The sequence below is a fragment of the Panthera uncia genome, chromosome D1, assembly GCF_023721935.1.
Source record: "Panthera uncia isolate 11264 chromosome D1, Puncia_PCG_1.0, whole genome shotgun sequence".
In the NCBI taxonomy this organism is placed as follows: Eukaryota; Metazoa; Chordata; class Mammalia; order Carnivora; family Felidae; genus Panthera; species Panthera uncia.
This window is the reverse complement of record NC_064808.1, coordinates 96,663,927-96,682,290: the sequence shown is the minus strand read 5'-3', so window position 1 is coordinate 96,682,290 and position 18,364 is coordinate 96,663,927. Positions and strand designations below refer to the sequence as shown.

The window sequence follows — 18,364 nt, the reverse complement described above, 5'->3', positions numbered from 1 at the left end:
AGTTGAGCTGGCCATCTGTTGGCCATTTGCTTATTTATATTCTTTGCCGTTTTGTCTGCTGGGTTGCTTATTATTATTTTTGTTGAGAAGGTAAAAGTGATTTTTCTGTGGGTTTTATTTTCATTTAAGCATTAAAAAATTTTTTTTAAATGTTTATTTGTTTTTGAAAGACAGAGCACAAGCAGGGGTGGGATGGGGTGGGGTGGGGGGGACACAGAATCTGAAGCAGGCTCCAGGATCTGAGCTGTCACACAGAGCCCGATGCAGGGCTCGAACTCATGAACTGCGAGATCATGACCTGAGCCGAAGTCGGATTCTAAACCGACTGAGCCACCCAGGTGCCCCAAAGCATTTTTTAAAAATTTACATCCAAGTTAGTTAGCATATGGTGCAACAATAATTTCAGGGGTAGATTCCTTAATGCCCCTTACCCATTTAGCCCATCCCCCCTCCCACAACCCCATCAGTAACCCTCTGTTCTCCATATTTAAGAGTCTCTTATGTTTTGTATTTATATCATTTTTGCTTCCCTTCCCTTGTGTTCATCTATTCTGTGTTTTAAAGTTCTCATATGAGTGAAGCCACATGATATTTGTCTTTCTCTGACTAATTTCGCTTAGCATAATACCCTGTAATTCCATCCACATAATTGCAAATGGCAAGACTTCGTTCTTTTTGATTGCCAAGTAATACTCCATTGTATATATGTACCACATCTTCTTTATCCATTCATCCATTGATGGACATTTGGCTATTTCCATATTTTCCATACTTTGGCTATTGTTGATGGTGCTGCTATAAACATGGGGGTGCATGTGTCCCTTCGAAACAGCACACCTGTATCCCTTGGATAAATACCTAGTAGTGCAATTGCTGGTTCGTAGGATAGTTCTGTTTTTAATTTTTTGAGGAACCTCCATCCTGTTTTCCAGAGTGGCTGCACCAGCTTGCATTCCCACCAGCAGTACAAAAGAGATCCTCTTTCTCCACATCCTCATCAACATCTGTTGTTGCCTGAGTTGTTAATGTTAGCCATTCTGACAGGTGTGAGGTGGTATCTCAGTGTGGGTTTGATTTGTATTTCCCTGAGGATGAGTGATGTGGAGCATTTTTTCCTGTGTCGGTTGGCCATCTGGATGTCTTCTTTGGAGAAGTGTCTATTCATGTCTTTTGCCCATTTCTTCCCTGGATTCTTTCTTTTTTTTTTTTGGGTGATGAGTTTGATAAGTTCTTTATAGATTTTGGATACTAGCCCTTTATCTGATATGTCATTTGCAAATATCTTCTCCCATTCTGTCAGTTGTCTTTTAGTTTTGCTGATCGTTTCCTTGCTGTGCAGAAGCTTTTTATTTTGGTGAGGTCCCAATACATTTTTCCTTTTGTTTCCCTTGCCTCTGGAGACGTGTTGAGTAAGAAGTTGCTGCGGCCAGGATCCAAGAGGTTTTTGCCTGCTTTCTCCTCGAGGATTTTGATGGCTTTCTGTCTTACATTGAGGTCTTTCATCCATTTTCAGTTTATTTTTGTGTATGGTGTAAGAAAGTGGTCCAGGTTCATTTCTCTGCATGTTGCTGTTCAGTTCTCCCGGCACCACTTGCTGAAGAGACTGTCTTTATTCCATTGGATATTCTTTCTTGCTTTGTCAAAGATTTGTGGGTCCCTTTCTGGGTTCTCTATTCTGTTCCATTGATCTGAGTGTCTGTTCTTGTGCCAGATTTTTCTGTGTATTAATCTTATACTACTGTTTCTACTATTTTCTCCCCACCTCCTGTCTTTTAATTTTCTTTGCGCTTTCTTTTTTCACACTGAAATTATACATTTTTTTGTACTTTTTTTTTCCAGGTAAAACATACGTAATGTAAAATGTACTGTTTCAGCCAGTTTTAGATATACAGCTCAGTGGCATGAAGTACATTCACAGTGTTGTGCAAGCATCACCACCAGCCATTTCCAGAACTTTTTCATCTTCCCAAACAGAAAGTCTGTTTCCATTCTGCCCTTCCCCCCCCCAGCTCCTGGTAACATCCAATCTACTTTCCATCTCTGTTAATTAACCTATTCAAGGTCAAATCAGTGGGCCCACGATATTTAGCCTTTTGGGTGTGGCTTATTTTACTTGATATAATGTCTGCGAGTTTCATTCATGTTGTAGCAGGTGTCAGTAGTTCATTCGTTGCCAAGACTGAATCCAGTTCTAGTGTATGTATGTACTACATTTTGTTTATTCATTCATTTGTCAATGGACATTTGAGCTGTGTGCACCCTTTGACTTTTATGAGTAATGCTGCTGTGAACATGGGTGGACAAATAATCTGCTTGAATCCCTGCTTTCCTTTTTGGTATATATCCAGCAGTGGAATTGCTGTGCTATATGGTCTCTCTGTTTTTAATTTTTAGGAAACTAATGCTTCTCACAGCGGCCACACCCTTTTCCATCCCCACCGACAGTGCTCGAGATGTCCAATTTCCCCACATCCTCCCCAGCACTTGTTATTTCTGCTTGTTTGGCAATAGCCGTGCCAGTGGGTGGGAAGTGATATCTCCCTGTGGTTGTACATTTCACTTTCCCTGATGTTTAGTGATACTGAGCATCTTCTCATGCACTTATCTGTCATTTATTACCTTTCTGTCTTTCATCCCTAATATTTTTCCTGCTTACTTCTGCATGTTTTCTCTTTTATTAGAATTGAGATTGAGCTTGAACTCACGACCCCAAGATCAAGAGTCGCATGTTCCACTGACTGAGCCAACCAGGTGCCGCCAGACTTGAGTCTTTCTATTGAGGAACATGGGCTGTCTCTCCAACAGCTTTTTCTTTTTTTCTTTTTCCTGACTTTTCAGTGAAGCTTTATAAAGATTTTGTACATGTTGGGTTTATTCCTGGGTATCGTGTTTTTTGTATTGCTATGGTGAATTTTGTTTGTTTGTTTGTTTTCTGTAGCTGTCCCAATGAATTTTTGATAATGGTGGCTGGAAGAATGGCTTATTTTGGACTTGTCCATGTTGAAACACAGGTTCATGAAATGCACCTTTACATTATTTTCTTTTATTGTTGATCTCCACTGGCTTGGATCGTTATTTCTTAGGAGATGGGAGTCTTGTGTAAGACCAGAGCTATCACAGTGCCTCTTTCTTCCTTGGACCATTTATGAAAATATTAAGGAAGGTCAATCCTAGAACTTGTCTTTAAGATCCCATAGCATCTGTACTTATCCATCTCAAACCAAGTTTATTCCTAGGAACCCCAATGATTGTACATTTTCTTCTAGAGAAGTCCTTAGCTATCCCAGTCCTTTGTTCCTATCTAAGTTAACTCCTATGTTAGCCAGAAGGTACCCTTTCCTTCTGTGTAAATCCCCTCCTGCGTCCCCCGTGTCTTCTCTCTCCTTCTGTCCCTCTCACCCAGTTCTTCCTTCTTTTCTGTCTCCTGGCCACTTTTATTCTCTTCCTTTTTTTCCTAAGTAGCTTTGGACCTGAGCAGGGACTAACTTCTGACCTCCACTCCCTACAGCCAGGACATCACAGGTGATATTTACTATTTCAACTTTGCCAATGGGCAGTCCACGTGGGACCATCCATGTGACGAGCACTATCGGAACTTGGTGATCCAAGAGCGGAGGAAGCTGTCAACTCCAGGAGCCGTTAACAAGAAAGACAAGAAAAAGAAGAAGGAAAAGAAAGACAAGAAGGACAAAGAGACCTCCAAAAGTCTGCTGGTGAGTCCGTGGATGCCAGCCCCCAGAGAGCTGGGCCTGAAACCTCAGGGGATATTGGGAACCCCTAGGTGTTTACAGCTGGGAAGTTCAGAACAACACCAATAACACATTGATTGCTTGATAGTACATCATCTCAGTTATGCCTGTCTTCTGGCAGATTTTCCTTTAGCTTCTGGAATTTCTTATCATCTCTGAAAAATTCTTTTCTCCTCCCCCCGGGAAGCACATATTATGTAGGAGGATTATCGAGAAAGCGCGCTCCCCTGAGGATGTTGCTTTGCAGCAGTCTGAGAAGGGATACCGTCTACCCCTCTGGAGAGTGGGGGACAGGGGGGCAGTTGACAGAGAACCTAGATGAGTGGAGTGTCTTTCTTTTTTCAGAGCCAGGCCTTTCAAGTGTGGTGCAAATTCATAGATGTCAGGTGTAGCCATAATTCAGTTGTCAGAAAGCCATTGCCTTCAAAGTCCAAGAAGAAAAGCTTTGGGCTTTATCCACTTTTGTGGATTGTTCTTTTTTGCCATTGTCCTTGGGTAGGGGTGCGTAACTGAAATCTGATGGCGGCGTGAGCATCTTGGTCTCAGGTAGCTTTTTCACTCTGAGTTGAAAGTGCTCTTTCCCCTTATTTTTATTTGTCCTTCCAGTATGTCTGAACTTAAGAAGCAGAGTTATTGCCCTGGGTTTATAGGTAGAGAAGCTAAGACTTGGAGCCGTGCTGATGTGAGGGCCAGGCTCTCCCAGAGTGCTCTGCCGGTACAGGGGATCCTTCACCCAGGTGGGGTGCAGGTGGGGCATGTTGAGGAGAGGGAGGCACATAGGAGATCAGACCAGCCAGGTGGGGGGCACTGAGAATATCTTTTCAACCCTCTCACTTGTCCAGTTGATTTGCTCTCTGTCTGCAGTCTATTTCCCACCATTGCCTCTGTTTCAGTGAAGATTTCCATCTCCCTTTCTTCCTTCCTTCTCAGGGTGTCAAGTCTGGCATCGGATGGTTGGTGATGAATTAATCTTTTTCAACACTTCCAAGCTCCACAGATACTCTTCCCTCCCCTCCCCTCCCCCACCTATCACTACTCATGATTCCAAGAAATAAGATAACAAGCCCGTCCCTCCAGATAAAGAGGACAAGTCATTTCCAAATCGGTTGACTTTTCTAATGTTATGTGTTTCAAAGGCAGAAGGTGGATAATGGGCTTTTCACTAACCCAGGACTACCTAGTGTCTGGGCAGGCTCTGGCATGAGTAACGGTGAGAGAAGGGACCAAGCAAGGGTTCTGGGGTGGAGGGTCAGGTGACAGAGTTCTGGGTGTGTGACTGAGTGCGTGGAACTCCCTGTTAAAAAGGATTCCTTCTGTGGAGCTGAGGACGATTGTGAAGTCCTGGGCTGCCAGTCTGGCTCTCAGGCTCAGGACAGTGCCTCAGACCTGGGTTTGTCCAGAGGGCAGGCCTGAGCCAGGTGGGTGACCTGGGCACAGGTGGCTTGGGCTCTCCGGAGGTATGCGTGCACAGGCCGGCTGGAGCCTACTGTGAATGTTTGCAGGGTGAGGTTTATCGTTCAGAGTTTCTTCTAGAATCAAGGTTTTCTGTCTTTGTGGACCTCTCTTGAGCAGTGCCAGTTCGTGTCTTGAAGTTCGTGCCAGAAGACCTTGACGGAATCCCCGGGCTCCCCTCTTTGGCTGTTTCCCTTCTTCTTTCCCTTCTTAGACAATTTCTGGTAGTCCTTGGTAAGGCTGGTGGGTTTTATAAACTTAACCAGTCACAGAACTGAGAGCTTGATGATCCTTTAGAGATAATCTGGTTGGTAATTCTGACAGTTGTTAGTAGTGAAGCCCTGTCTTCCAGTCATTCCTCTATGAAGGTCCAGCATGTCAAGAAGTGGAGCTACCCCAGCTGAACCTGGGGGTAGGTCTTAGTGACGCCCGTTCCCCGTGACATGTACACTCTTGTGGCCTCCAGGGCACCATGTGCAATGAACCTGCAGTTTCCATGAAGCAAGGTTTGTAAGCCACTGATCTGGTCCAGCCTCCCCTTTATAGATAAGGAAACTAGGGCCCAGAAAACAAAGAAGTCAGAGGGAGTTTTTGGCTTCTTTTCCCCCTCCTGGTTTGTGTTTTACTTTAATTAGAGGGTGGGTTTCTGCTAAGGGCTTGCCAAGGGCTGAGGTAGCAAGTGTAAATCAGAAGTGCTCTGTCTCAGTTTTTCTTGCATGTTTATATACCCATCTAGGAGACACAGCCTGAGCAGGGACTTCTGCCGCCTCCTTCCTTTCTCTGCGGCCCATCCCCTCTCCCAGCACCTGGCCTTGCTGATCTGGACCTAGACCAAGAGATGCAGGCTAGAAGCGAGGGCTCCTTTAAGAAAGGGAAGAGCCCATGCATGCTGGGTGACATCCCCTCGCCTCTCATGGGCACCCTGCCCAGCAAGCTTCAGCCACTCTCCAAGGGCCAAGCTTCCCGAACCCACCACATCTTTGCCGACGTGGAGAAAATCTTAGGCAGGGCCCGAGCCCAGTGCAGAACAGAATTGGGTGATCAGCAGGGTCTGGGGAAACCCCAGAAGCCGACAGAGAAAATCTACCTGGGGTTTTCAGACCCTGAAATAGAAGATCTGGAACTGAGGACCAGACAGCAGAAGCCCGGTGCTCTGGGCCCTGAGAATACCCGGCCCCTCCAGAATGGGCAGGATGTGCTGGAGAGCAGGTGCCAGGCCTCTGTCCACTCAGAGCTTTCTGAAACCATCAGAGGTTTGGGCCACATGGCCAAACGGGGCTCCACTGGCCCCGGTGGGGACAAGAGCCAGAGCCCCGTTCGCTCACCATCCCCTGAGGAGGAGCCCTCCGGGTCCCCCTGTTCCTCTGACCACATGCTGCCTACCAGGAAGAACCCGCTGCTCTTGTTAGATCACGGCCCAGCTGAAGGCCTGAGCTGGCAGGGAGTTTCTGGAGAAGGTGGGAGTAGGGACAGGGGGAGGAGGAGAAAAGAGCCCCCAGGACTGTGGATGGGACAGGTGTCCAAGCTTGTCGACAAGGATACCCCCGGCAGCTGCAAGGAGACAGAACCCAGTGACCCTGAGGCTCCAGGGGCCTCAGCTAAAGATCCACCTCGGGAACTCTTCCTATTGCCACCTGATCCGCTGGCGTTAGAGCCAGCCCAGAGTGCCCCTTCAGGGAGTTCCCCTGGAGGGTACCCTACCAGTGAGAAGAGACAACCCCCGGGGTCAACAGACCCCCCCGAAGAAGACAGGAAGCCTAGTGGGTCTGAGCCTGACTTGGAGAGCAGCAGCCTGGCTTCCCACCTTGGCTCTCAGATCCTGGGTGAGGTGCATAACCTCGTTTGGGACCTGCAGAGCTCTCAGGGATCTGGGCGGGGCGTGGGTCAGGCGGGTCCCGGCCTGAGAGATCAGCACTCCAGCCCCTTTGTAGCGTTCCAGGTGTCCCCCATGCAGGGGTCTACTGATGAGTGTTCTGAGAGCGAAGACTACTCTGAGGATCAGAGGTTCTACCAGCACATCCTGCAGATGGTCAAGATCTCCAGGCAGCTGGAGCGCCTGGGGCTGCCCGAGAGCACGCAGGAGATGCCACGTAAAGACATTGCCAGCAGGGTCTGTTGCACGGCAGCCGAGTCTTCCACGATATCTAGTGAGGGGGAGCACGAGGCCATCAGAACCATGGAGAGGGACGCGAGTTTTCTGACTTGTGGCCCGGAGGTGCTGGCGTGTCCTCTGGAGGCGGCTCTTGCCCCTGCTTTCCAGCCAAGCAGCAGCTCCCTCAGGCAGGGGCTAGTCGAGCTGAGTTCCAACAGAGGGCTTGCTGCAGAGTCAGGCACGACACAGCTTCTCAACCAGGTAGGCTTCTTAGCAAGCATGGCCCGCGGGCCTCAGTGAACTTGGCAGGGAGGGAGCCCGTCGAGTTGACGTTGGACTTGAACTCGGTGAACTTGGCAGGGAGGCAGCAGGTTGGGTTGACTCGGCCATCAGGTCTGCTTTCCTGTTATTTGCTCTCCCCTCGTAACTACCGATCCCTGAACTACCCAGGCTGGCCATCTTGTGGGGTGACGTGTATTTCATGCTTCTTGTACCCATCACCTGCGAGACAGCCGCTCGGGGTATCTAGACTTCCCTTCCCTGGAGCTAACTGTATTTCACAGATGGGTCACAGGCTTTGCAGATGATCAGTTTTGAGGGTAAGGTGGCACCGATCTTGGCACTCACGCAGGATCTACGTACCTTCCCAGGATTTGGGAAGACTTTCTCTTCGGGTGATTATGGACAGAGGCTTCCCAAGTGGACGCCGCACCCCTAAGCTCTGAATTTAGTCCCTTGTGGGAATCCCACGGAACTGGAGTGTGAATCCAGTCATGAGGGGCTGAAACCCAGCATCTCCATACCGTTCGCGAGCCGCTGTTGCTCCTGGCTTCCCAGGGCTCCCAGAAGCCATGTGAACAACCTGTGTCAGGCTTGCACAGACCTCGTTGGTACCGTCACTTCCTCCGCTGCTGGGATTTGCCAAAGGACGGTGCTGTCCCTATCATCCCGACCCCTTTGTCCCTTTAAAGAGTCACACCATATTTTTCATTCAGAAGAAGTCAAGTTGGATCAGAGACCACAGGGGTCACTCTGAATTTCCCCAGCTATTCTTTTGCTGCTGCCCAGCTGTGGCTTTACCCAGTTGTTCCCTCTGGTTTCTAATTGCTGGCGTGCCCTGGTTCTCTGTTAGCTTTAATAACTACTGTAGCACTATAAATATCGGATAAGCTGCAGATGATCCTGAAAGTTTTAATTAGCCCAACGGCAGCAAGTTTATCCGCTCCGAAGGACAACGCCACGTACAGCCCATAGTCAGAGTTAATGGCCAGCTATAGAAGATGATCAGCTAGGAGCCAGGAATGTGTAATTTCCCTGCTAACCACTGATTTGGTAAAGGCCTGGGAGAACAAAGCCCTCAGCATGCCTGTCTCCCTCCCTCCAGCCCCCAGCACGTTAGCAAATTAGCCATGGTAGGAGTCTGTACTTTTCCATAAATACAGTGTGGGAGGAACTTTGGTTGCTGATCTGCTGGGGCTGGTTGGGAGGGCTGAAGTCAGGACGAGCGGGCCCAGTTTGCCCCCAGTTTACCTTAGAGAAGCCTTTCTGGGCTTCTTCTCTGCCACAGCCAGACGGTGGCGTAAAATAGTGGCTTAGAGACAGCCCTGGGCTCCAGTCCCATATCTGTGCCCCCCTTGCTGGCCCTGTGACTTTGGGCAGGGCTCTCGATCTCCCCAGTCTCCATTTGTAGGGACTGTGGCCTCGGGCTGTTGTGAGAGCAGAATGAGAGGTGGCGCAGAAGGGGCTTAGCCCGGTACTTGATGCTGGCTTATGTGGGCCAGCCTGAGCGTTATGTGTCCCTTCTGTGCCTAACGGAAGTACTCTGCAGCAGGCCAGGTGGTTGGGCAGTGGTTCGGGTGTTCAAAGGCTCGGGACTTCACCCCCCTTTCGGAGGAGTGTCTGATGCCCTTCCCACACAGAAAGGGGCCCCGCCGAGACCCTGCCCGGTGGTCTGGCCCTTTGAGCCGACGCTGTGGATGAGAGACAGTGGGCCACTTGTGCTTCCTCAGCCTGACCTCTTCTGGCCTCCCCTTTCTCTTCTTGGTCTCCTTGGGGTTAGAGGGGAATGGTTTCGTGTTGTTTGATGTGTTTTAAGTTTGAGTAATGAGTTTTAAAGAGGTCTTTGTAAGTTGTCCCCAGAATGCTCTCCTTGCTCCTTCTCCTAAGCCCGGGCTCCAGCTGCGTGAGTCCTATGTGAGTCCCTCTAATAACAGCCCTTCCACAACATCTGTGTAGCCCCGGCCCCCTCACATGTGCTCCTCACATTCATGAGCCCTTTTGAACTTCCCAGCAAACCTTGCTTTTTAAGCGGCAAGGCACACATCATCTTCATCTTGCAGATGAGTAAACTGAGAATTCAGGAGTCTGTGAGCACGCGGAGGCCTTGCCAGTTCTGACTCCCAGCCTGGTTTCTTTCCCTGTCCTCGTTAGCCCGAAGCCTTCGTTTGGCCAGCGTGAGAACAGGGAAACTGGGGGCCAGGCTCCTTTCAGCCACCTTCCTCGTCAGTGGAGCGGGGCAAGAAAGTTCTTCTTTTGCCATTCATGTATTTTTTTTTCATAGTTGCTGTTTATTTTAATCAAAGTAATACATGCCCATATCAAACAAAGGCAAGTAGTACCAAAAGGTGGGTAATGAAACCCAGCAGTTCTCTGGGCGCGTATACCCCTCCCCAGAGACAACTGCTTTCTTCTCGTGCGTACTTCCATATTTGTAAATAATACGCTTCGGCTGCTTTTGCTTGGTTCATCAGTTTTAAACTTCATCTATTGAGACTTCTCCCTCTGGTAGATGAGGCTTTTGTCTCTGCCCCCCCTCTGCCCCCCCACTTCCTACGTGGCTTCTGAAAGGGGAGCAGAACCCTCCGCAGCATCCGCCAGATGTGAGACGACCGTTAGCTGTGCGCTAGCAGCAAAGTTAGGGGAATCAGCAAGCCAGCCTGTGATTTCTCACACAGTTGGCACAATGGTAATTTCTGGATGTTGTGTTTCATTAGCAGCCTCCGAACGGAGGTGGTTTAAATTTGAGCGGGCAGGATTTAGATGTTTTATTTTTATATCTGCTTCTGACACTCCGAGGGCCACGTGGTTTCTTGGGTTTGTAACAAGATGTTTTGTGTTGCCCAGGCCCCGGGCTCCTCATTAGCCCCAGTCCACGTCCCTCTTGGGGGCCTGGCTCCCTTAAGAGGCCTTGTGGATGCCCCGGCCTCTGCTCTTCGTGGATCGCAAAGCGTGAGCCTGGGGAGCTCAGTGGAATCTGGTCAGCTTGGAGAACTCACGCTGGTAAATGGTTTTTGTGTGTGTGTGTTCAGTGTATTTAGTTCCTGTGGGGCCTTCGTGTGTCATGCTAGGATCTATGGCCCACGGACGATAAAGAGAGGGCATGGGCTGAGCCCTCAAGGTTCATAATCAAGTTGGGGGGGCAAATCACACTTGTGTGATGCTGAACGTTGACTCTGGGCTGCAGAGGACAGGCCCACGCCATGGGGCCTGCAGTGCTAACTTTCCCATCCTGGTAGCCGGGGTGGTAGGAGTTGGAAAAGGGAGGGATCCGTGTGAGCTGGGATTGCCGGGGTCGGCTTCCTGGCCGTGGCAGACTTGTGCTGGGAGACAACCAAACCGAAAGAGAGTCGGGCAGGCATTCTGCAGGTCTTTCTGGTGTGTCCCTTGACTTTTCTTCTCTACTTTGGAGCCTCCACAGGGTCTCAAGACTTCTGCTTACACAAAGGGTCTCTTGGGCTCCATCCATGAGGACAAGAAAGCCCTCAGCCTCTTGGCTTTAGGGGAGGAGACCAACGAGGAGGATGAGGCAGAGAGTGACAACCAGGTAATGATGAATCCTCTTCCTGGCCTGGGAACCCTTTGTCCTGTTTAGAAAAGTTTTTTTTATTGTGGTCATATATATATAACATGAAAGTTACCATTGTAATCGCTTTTAAGCGTGCATTTCAGTGTGATACAGCACCACTATCCATCTCCAGAACTCGCTCAAAATCCCGAACTGCAACTCTCTACGCATTGAACAGTGACTCCTCAGTGTCCGGTCTCCTCTCGTCTATGTTCCATCTTTAATTTGCCTATTCTGGGTGTTGCATTTAAGTGGAATCATACGATATTTGCGACTTTATGTCTGCCCGTCTTTTACATAGCATGTTTTCAGGGATCGTCATGTAGCACATATGGCTGGGTAATTCGTTGTCTGAATGTGCCACATTTTGTTAATCCATTCATCTGTTGATAGACGCTTGGGTTGTTTCCACCTTTTGGCTGACCTCTGCTGCTTTAAAAATAAGTCAAGTGATTTTCTAGCCCGCAGCTTCATTTCTTGCCCAGTCTATGTACCTCCTAGGTCTGACCCAGAAAGCAACAAACAAGGAGCTTCTTGGCCTGCATCCTGGGCTGACCAGCTTCCTTGACTTACCCCCTGTAATTGTGTTTGTTTTCAGAGTGTCCGCAGCTCAAGTGAGCTTCTTAAGAACCTGCACCTGGACATTGGGGCGCTGGGGGGTGATTTTGAGTATGAGGTAAGAGCCTGAAGCCCTGTAGACAATGCCTCAGCCTGGTATGCTCCTCCTTCCTTCTTAAGTCTTTCTCCTTGTGGGATGTGGATTTAGAAGGAGAACCATCTTGCCCCAAAGCTGTCTAGATGGGATTTCTGGGGTTTGGGGAAGCACAAAGGGGGAAAGGAATTAATCTGTTCACTCATTTGTCAGGTAACCACCACTGGTTGAGTGTTTCCGCGTGAGGCACTTTGCTGGGCGCCGTAGGTCACGCAGGCCTAAGTTAGATGTAATTACTGCCCTCTAAGGGTTTACAGCCTCACAGAAGAGAGACTTAAATTATTGGAAAACAGAATAGAGTGCAGTGAGGCTGTAAGGAAGGTGAGAGGGGACTTTAGGGTCTCCAAGCCACGTGGATCAACCAGGAAAAGGCTCTGTTGGGAAACTGACCTGTGAGGTGTGCCAGGGGGAGGACGACGCACAAGGCTGGCCAGGCAGAGGTGAGTGGGGAGGGAGAAGCCCACACGCAGCACTGCACAGGCGGAGGGTGCAGGGTGTGTTTGGGGAAGGTGAGGGTGTCTCTTTCGGCTGGCGTACAGAGCGCACGTAAGAGGTGGCCCATGGAGGTAGCTTGGGCTGGGTCACGGGGGACCTGAACGCCACCTGAGGAGTTTGAATGGGGTTACCCAGGCACTGGGAGCCAGCAGAGGTTTTGTAACAGAGGCGTTTCGTCCAGAGTCTTAACAGTGGTTGAATGTCGGCCACTGTACTGGGCCCGGTGGAGATACAGGTGTCGGTAAGATGGGTTTGGGCTGGCCTCGTGGAGTTTGCAGCTGGAGAGAGAAAGAACACTTGGTACTTGGTGTTTAGTGAGTGCTCAGAGTTGAGTAAATGACTGTCCAGGCAACCGTAAAGCAGGGCAGTATGTGCAAAGGGCTTGGGTGCAGGTGCCCGCTTGGGGGGAGCTCTGTGGGGGAAGAAGTTACTTGTCTGGAGATCAGGAAAAACTTGAATAGATGACATTTAACCTGGCTCTTGAAGAGTAGGTAGGTTTTAGACATGGGGGTGTAAGGGATATTTTAGGCAAGTGAACAGCTTGAGCAAAGGCGCGGGGCCTGGGAAATGCAGACTGTGGACGGGAATAGCTTCCAGACTCTCCCCACAGTAGTCCTGTCGCTTCTGATCTCTGTCCCCTTGTCTGTCCTCTGTTGCCACCAGAATGTTCTTTAAAACAAACAAAACCCAAAACTCAGCATGGTGTTGTAATACTTACAACCCCCCATTGTGTTTTTCTACTTGAAAAGGAACATTCCCTACTAGATACCCTTTGTCTAATAACTAATATTTATTAGTTTTTAAACAGTTAGGATTTCTCCCCATATTCCCTAGGCATTCACACAGCCAGTAAATCATCAAGTCAACAGCTCAGATTTCCCCAAACTTTTAAATACTGATAGCAGGCCGAATTACGCTTTTCACAAGTCTAACATATAAAACTCTTTGACAGGGTGCCTGGGTGGCTCATTCGGGTAAGCGTCCAACTTCAATTCAGGTCATGATCTCACAGTTCATGGGTTGGAGCCCTGCGTCAGGCTCTGTGCTGACCGCTCAGGGCCTGGAGCCTGCTTCGGATTCCGTGTCTTCCTCTGTCTCTGCCTCTCCCCTGCTCGTGCTCTGTCTCTCTCTTTCAGAAATGAACTTTAATTAAAAAAAAAAACAAAAAAAACAAAAACAGGGGTGCCTGGGTAGCTCAGTCAGTTAAGCGTCAGACTTCGGCTCAGGTCATGATCTCACGGTTCGTGGGTTCAAGCCCCGAATCAGGCTCTGTGCTGACAGCTCAGAGCCTGGAGCCTGTTTCAGATTCTGTGTCTCCCTCTCTCTCTGCCCCTCCCCCACTCGCGCTCTGTCCCCCCCCTCTCAAAAATAAATAAACGTTAAAAAAAAAAACCCAAAAAACAAAAAAAACCAAAAACTCTTTGACATACTTGAAACACTTTCAAGACACTGACCACTCACATTTTGCTAGAATGATCACAAAGCTGACCAGTAAAGCAACAGTGCCTGTATCATAGATTTAAGTTTGTTTTCTTATTATCTCTTACTATGTCCTCATCATCCTTTATCATAACTCTTATTGTTTCTGACTCTTGCTTCTTGATCTTCAGCTCACCTCAAGAGCCAGAGTTAATGTCTTGGTGGACAGAGATTGCAGATGCTGGCTGACAGGCCCTGGGATGTAGGGAGGCCTTCCCCGGGTGGTTCAGCTCTAGCCATTGGGCAGACCCTGTTTTTATTGGTCCTCTATTACCCCAGAAACTGTCCAGATTCTTGGCTGTGCACAATCAGATAGGTTTTAAAAAAAATTTTTTTTTTAATGTTTATTTTTGAGAAACAGAGACAGAGTGCAAGTGGACAGGGGCAGAGAGAGAGGGAGACACAGAATCCAAAGCAGGCTCCAGGCTCCAGGCTCCGAGCTGTCAGCACAGAGCCTGACACAGGGCTCGAACTCACAAACCATGAGATCATGATCTGAGCCGAAGTCGGACACTTAAGCAACCGAGCTACCCAGGCAACCCTAAAAAAATTTTTTGATTTATTTTTGAGAACGAGAGAGAGAGAGAGGGACACAAAGGATCCAAAGCAGGCTGTCAGCACAAAGCCTGATGTGGGGCTCAAACCCCAGCTGTTAGATCATGACCTGAGCCGAAGTCAGTCGCTCAACTGACTGAACCACCCAAGTGCCCCTCAGATAGGTTTTGATGGTGACTTTAACACTTTCTGTGAAATGTGACACTTCCCTCCCGCCCACCCCCCATCTTTATCATCAACCTGATCTGTGTTTACTTTGAAACTGTTCCCCATGAGTGGGGCCTGGTCTGTTTGTACTGCATCCAAAGCCTTCTCGGTGTGTTTGATTCCCTGAAATGACAACTTTGTTTCCTCTTGCCTGCCACTAAGACCTTACACTGCTGATGTGAGCAGTAGCTCACGTGTGAAGCCTAGAAGGATGACCATGAACTGAAGAGGGGCATCAGGGGGAACTACTGGCTTTTGGAGGAAGTAGAAGAAAGTCTCCAGGAGACTGAGCACATTGGGAGTAGAGACTCTGCCCTATTCACGTGTACATGGCCGGCTCTGGCCCACTGCTTGGAACCTAGGAAGCATGTGGGTATGTTTTGCTGAGTGGCTGAGAGAATGAATAGGTTAATGAATGAGAGTGAGCCCTGCCAGGACAAGGAGGGGATCCCTTCAGGTTGTATGGTGCTTTTTTCTTCCCTTGGCTGTCCCAGGTCCTGACCAGAGTGGATACTCCTGCTGTCAGCGGGTGGATTGAAGATCCCACTGTGGATCAGTCATGGTGCACTTAGACTTTGGGCTGATTTTTGCTTCATAAATGTCAACAAAAAGGGGATCTTTGACACGTCCTGGATTTCCAAAAGCTTCCTTCTGATGATTATATGCTTCTTTGGGGGGAGTGGGAGCCTTTAAACATATTTTTTATAACCTCTTTAATAGAAATAGGCAACTCAGCAGGGGAAGTGTCTCTAGCATCTCAGCAGATTTCATTCTTTTGTCACATGGAGTGTTGGGTTCCTGTGGTCTAACCCTGGGAGGAAGTGGGGCTTTTCCAGGCAGAGAAAGAAGGGCAGTGCTGAGGATGAACAGGGGTTTCAAGAGAGACAAAGCTGCCTCTGTTTGGACCACACCCTTTGAAAATGGCGTTTGTCCCAGTTTATAGACTCTGGATCCTCTGAGCTGCCCCTTTGTTCCCGCTCTTGGGCAGCACCCCAGACAGCCCTGGGTGGAAGTGTCCTGCCGAGCTTTGTGCTCCCCTGTCTCTGTGCCATCAACAGTCACTTTGCTCATGATTCCATGAGAGGGCAGTAGGATGGCGAGAATGTCTGCTTCTCTCTCTCTCTCCTTCCCCCTCCTCTCCTGCTTTCAGTGTAAACCCATTTCTAGTCTATTACAGAATCAAAGGGGATAGGTTCATGGAACAGACTCTGAGCATGGGTGTGAGTGAGGAGGGGAGGCAGAGGGGTGGGTGAGCAGGCAGTGTGTGGCCTCGTGGGGCTGGTAAGAACCCATCATTGGATCAAAGGAGAGGGAGGAAGCTGGGCTTAGAAATAACAAGATGATGTCAGTGTGATTGGAAAGTGCTAACAACATGGGGTGGGGGACAATGCAAAGACTTGAGACCAGCTGGGTGGGAATGAGACGTGGCAAATAACCTAACTGATGGTTGGCTTAGGAGGTTCAGTTCCCCCGGCCCCCACTCTCTCCCTCCCAAGCCATGTGGATTATAGTAGCCCCTGCCTTTTGGGGGGTATGTTAAATATTCATGAAATCTCTGGCACCGCCTTCCTCACGCAGATGACAAGGTTGTTTTTGAAAAGGCAGCAGATATTTGCCTTGAGATACTCAGGGGCCTGGGGCTGTGACAGGAGGAGGCAGAGCACAGATCAGCTCAGAGCAAAGCGATGCCGAGGGGGCAGCGCTCGCCCTGGTCTGTGTACCCCACAGAACCCCGATGTGGGAGGCAGTACGCCAGGGCCTGGAATGTGCGTCCTGGGCAGGTCTCGGCCCATGGGGTGGCGACGAGCAGGGCTGTGAAGGGTGAGGGGTCTGGAGTCAGGTGGATTTTCCCAGCACTCTGTCACGCACTGCGTGTAATCTGCAACCAGTGTCCAGTCTCCCTTGGACGTTACCTCTGACTGTTGAATTGCTGCACTTGGTTGGACACGGGCTCAGGGGATGCGAACTCCTTTATTTTAGTATTAGCCATGTTTTAATATCTTAATATTCAGGGCCTCTGCACTGGCAGTGTGGAGCCTGCTTGGAATTTTCTCTCTCTCTGCCCCTCCCCCCACTCCCCCTCCCCCGTATGTGCGTGTGTGCATGTGCTCTCTCTCTCTCAAAAATAAGTAAATAAACTTTAGGGACCCCTGGGTGGCTCAGTTGGCTAAGCATCTGACTTTGGCTCAGGTCATGATCTCTCGGTCTGTGGGTTCAAGACCTGTGTCGGACTCTGCTGGCAGCTTGGAGCCTGGAGCCTCCTTCAGATTTTGTATCTCCCTCTCTCTCTGCCCCTCCCCCCACTCGTACTCTGTCTCTCTGTCTCTCTCTCTCAAAAATAAACATTAAAAAATACATAAAAATAAACTTTAAAAAAATCTTTTAAGTTTTTTAATGTTTATTTACTTTTGAGAGAGAGACAGACAGTGTGTGAGCAGGGGAGGGGCAGAGAGAGAGGAAGACACAGAATCTGAAGCAGGCTCCGGGCTCCGAGCCGTCATCACAAAGCCCAATGCGGGGCTTGAACCCACAAACCATGAGATCATGACCTGAACACAAAGTCGGATGCTTAACCGACTGAGCCACCCGGGCAACCCTAAAACGGTATCTTAATGTTTAGGTAGACAGGATAGTCTACACCCCTTGATGGGAAAGTCTTTTGAAGAATTTGAGCTTGAGAAGGGCATAGACTGGGCGTCACAGCCTTGCGGCCTGACTACATTCTCTCATGTATACAAATGGGAGTCTCCATCTGTGTCAGGTGTCCTCGGATTTTGGATAGGCTACTTGTTTTTCCATCATCTTGAATATTCATAGTTAACATTGTTTAGCTATTTTCCATTTAATAAGCACCGTATTAAATAGAGTCTAATCCCTGCGTAACCTTGTAAAATAAATTGTACATCTGACTTTCACAGAGTAAGAACTCCTCTATCTGCATGACACCCTCATTTTGAAAAATCCGGTCAACAAGTATTCACTGCGCACTTATTACGTGCCAGATTCTAGGCACTGAGGATAGCAGGGAGCTGATCTGGTGAGGGAAACCCATAGGAAGTCAGCAGTGACGATACGGTAGATGTTGTGACAGGACGGAAAGGCTCATCTCAGGACAGCTGCCCCAGGGATCAAGGAGGGCTTCCTGGAAGATGTGATACCGTGAGGACCAGAGGGAGTTTGTTAGGGTAGATCGTGTGTGTGTGTGTGTGTGTGTGTGTGGAATGTGCATGGCATCTCAGGAGCAGGGAGGGGTCTTCCTGGAGCTGGGCCCTGGCAGGTGGCTCTTGAACACTGGGGGGCCCACCAGCCACATTGGGGTGGGTGCCGAGGATGCAAGCAGTGACCTTTTCCTGTGCTGTGCGGAGTGTGTTGGTGGAAGAGGAGGCTGATTGGGGCCGTCCTGATTGCCCTTTGAGCTTCTCCCCGCGGCAGGCCCTCGAGGGAGGCAGGGGAAGCAACTTGGTGGGGCTCAGAGGGTTGACCGTTTGCTAAATGAAGTGAAGTAACCAAATTAAAAAAAAAAAAGGTGCATGGCAAAGAGGAAAGTGGCACAATGTTTATCCATAGGAGGAGAGGACGCCTCTGCAGGGTGTGGCTGCCTGTGCCCCGTGAGAAGCGGGCAGGGGCTGGGAGAGGAGCCGTGGGCTATGTGGGGAGATGCGGACTTTATCCCGAAGGCCACGGGTGCTGCTGTGGTCTGACCCTCCTTTGTCCCCTAATCTGAGGTCTGTTGCCTTTTTCTCTTCATGAGATGACCGCGGCCAGGGTGGATTGGCTCT

At 49.3% G+C, this 18,364-nt stretch overlaps 1 protein-coding gene across 3 annotated transcripts in view; it reads left to right on the top strand.

The window, feature by feature from the left end:
• CEP164 (centrosomal protein 164) overlaps positions 1–18,364 on the top strand; it is a 61,920-nt gene that overhangs the window by 10,555 nt on the left and 33,001 nt on the right. For all 3 annotated transcript variants that reach the window (XM_049621010.1, XM_049621001.1, XM_049621017.1), the window contains exons 3-6: positions 3,509–3,713; positions 10,417–10,572; positions 10,982–11,116; positions 11,736–11,813. In XM_049621010.1, coding sequence (XP_049476967.1) covers positions 3,509–3,713; positions 10,417–10,572; positions 10,982–11,116; positions 11,736–11,813 — 574 coding nt within the window. The remainder of the gene's footprint in view (positions 1–3,508; positions 3,714–10,416; positions 10,573–10,981; positions 11,117–11,735; positions 11,814–18,364) is intronic.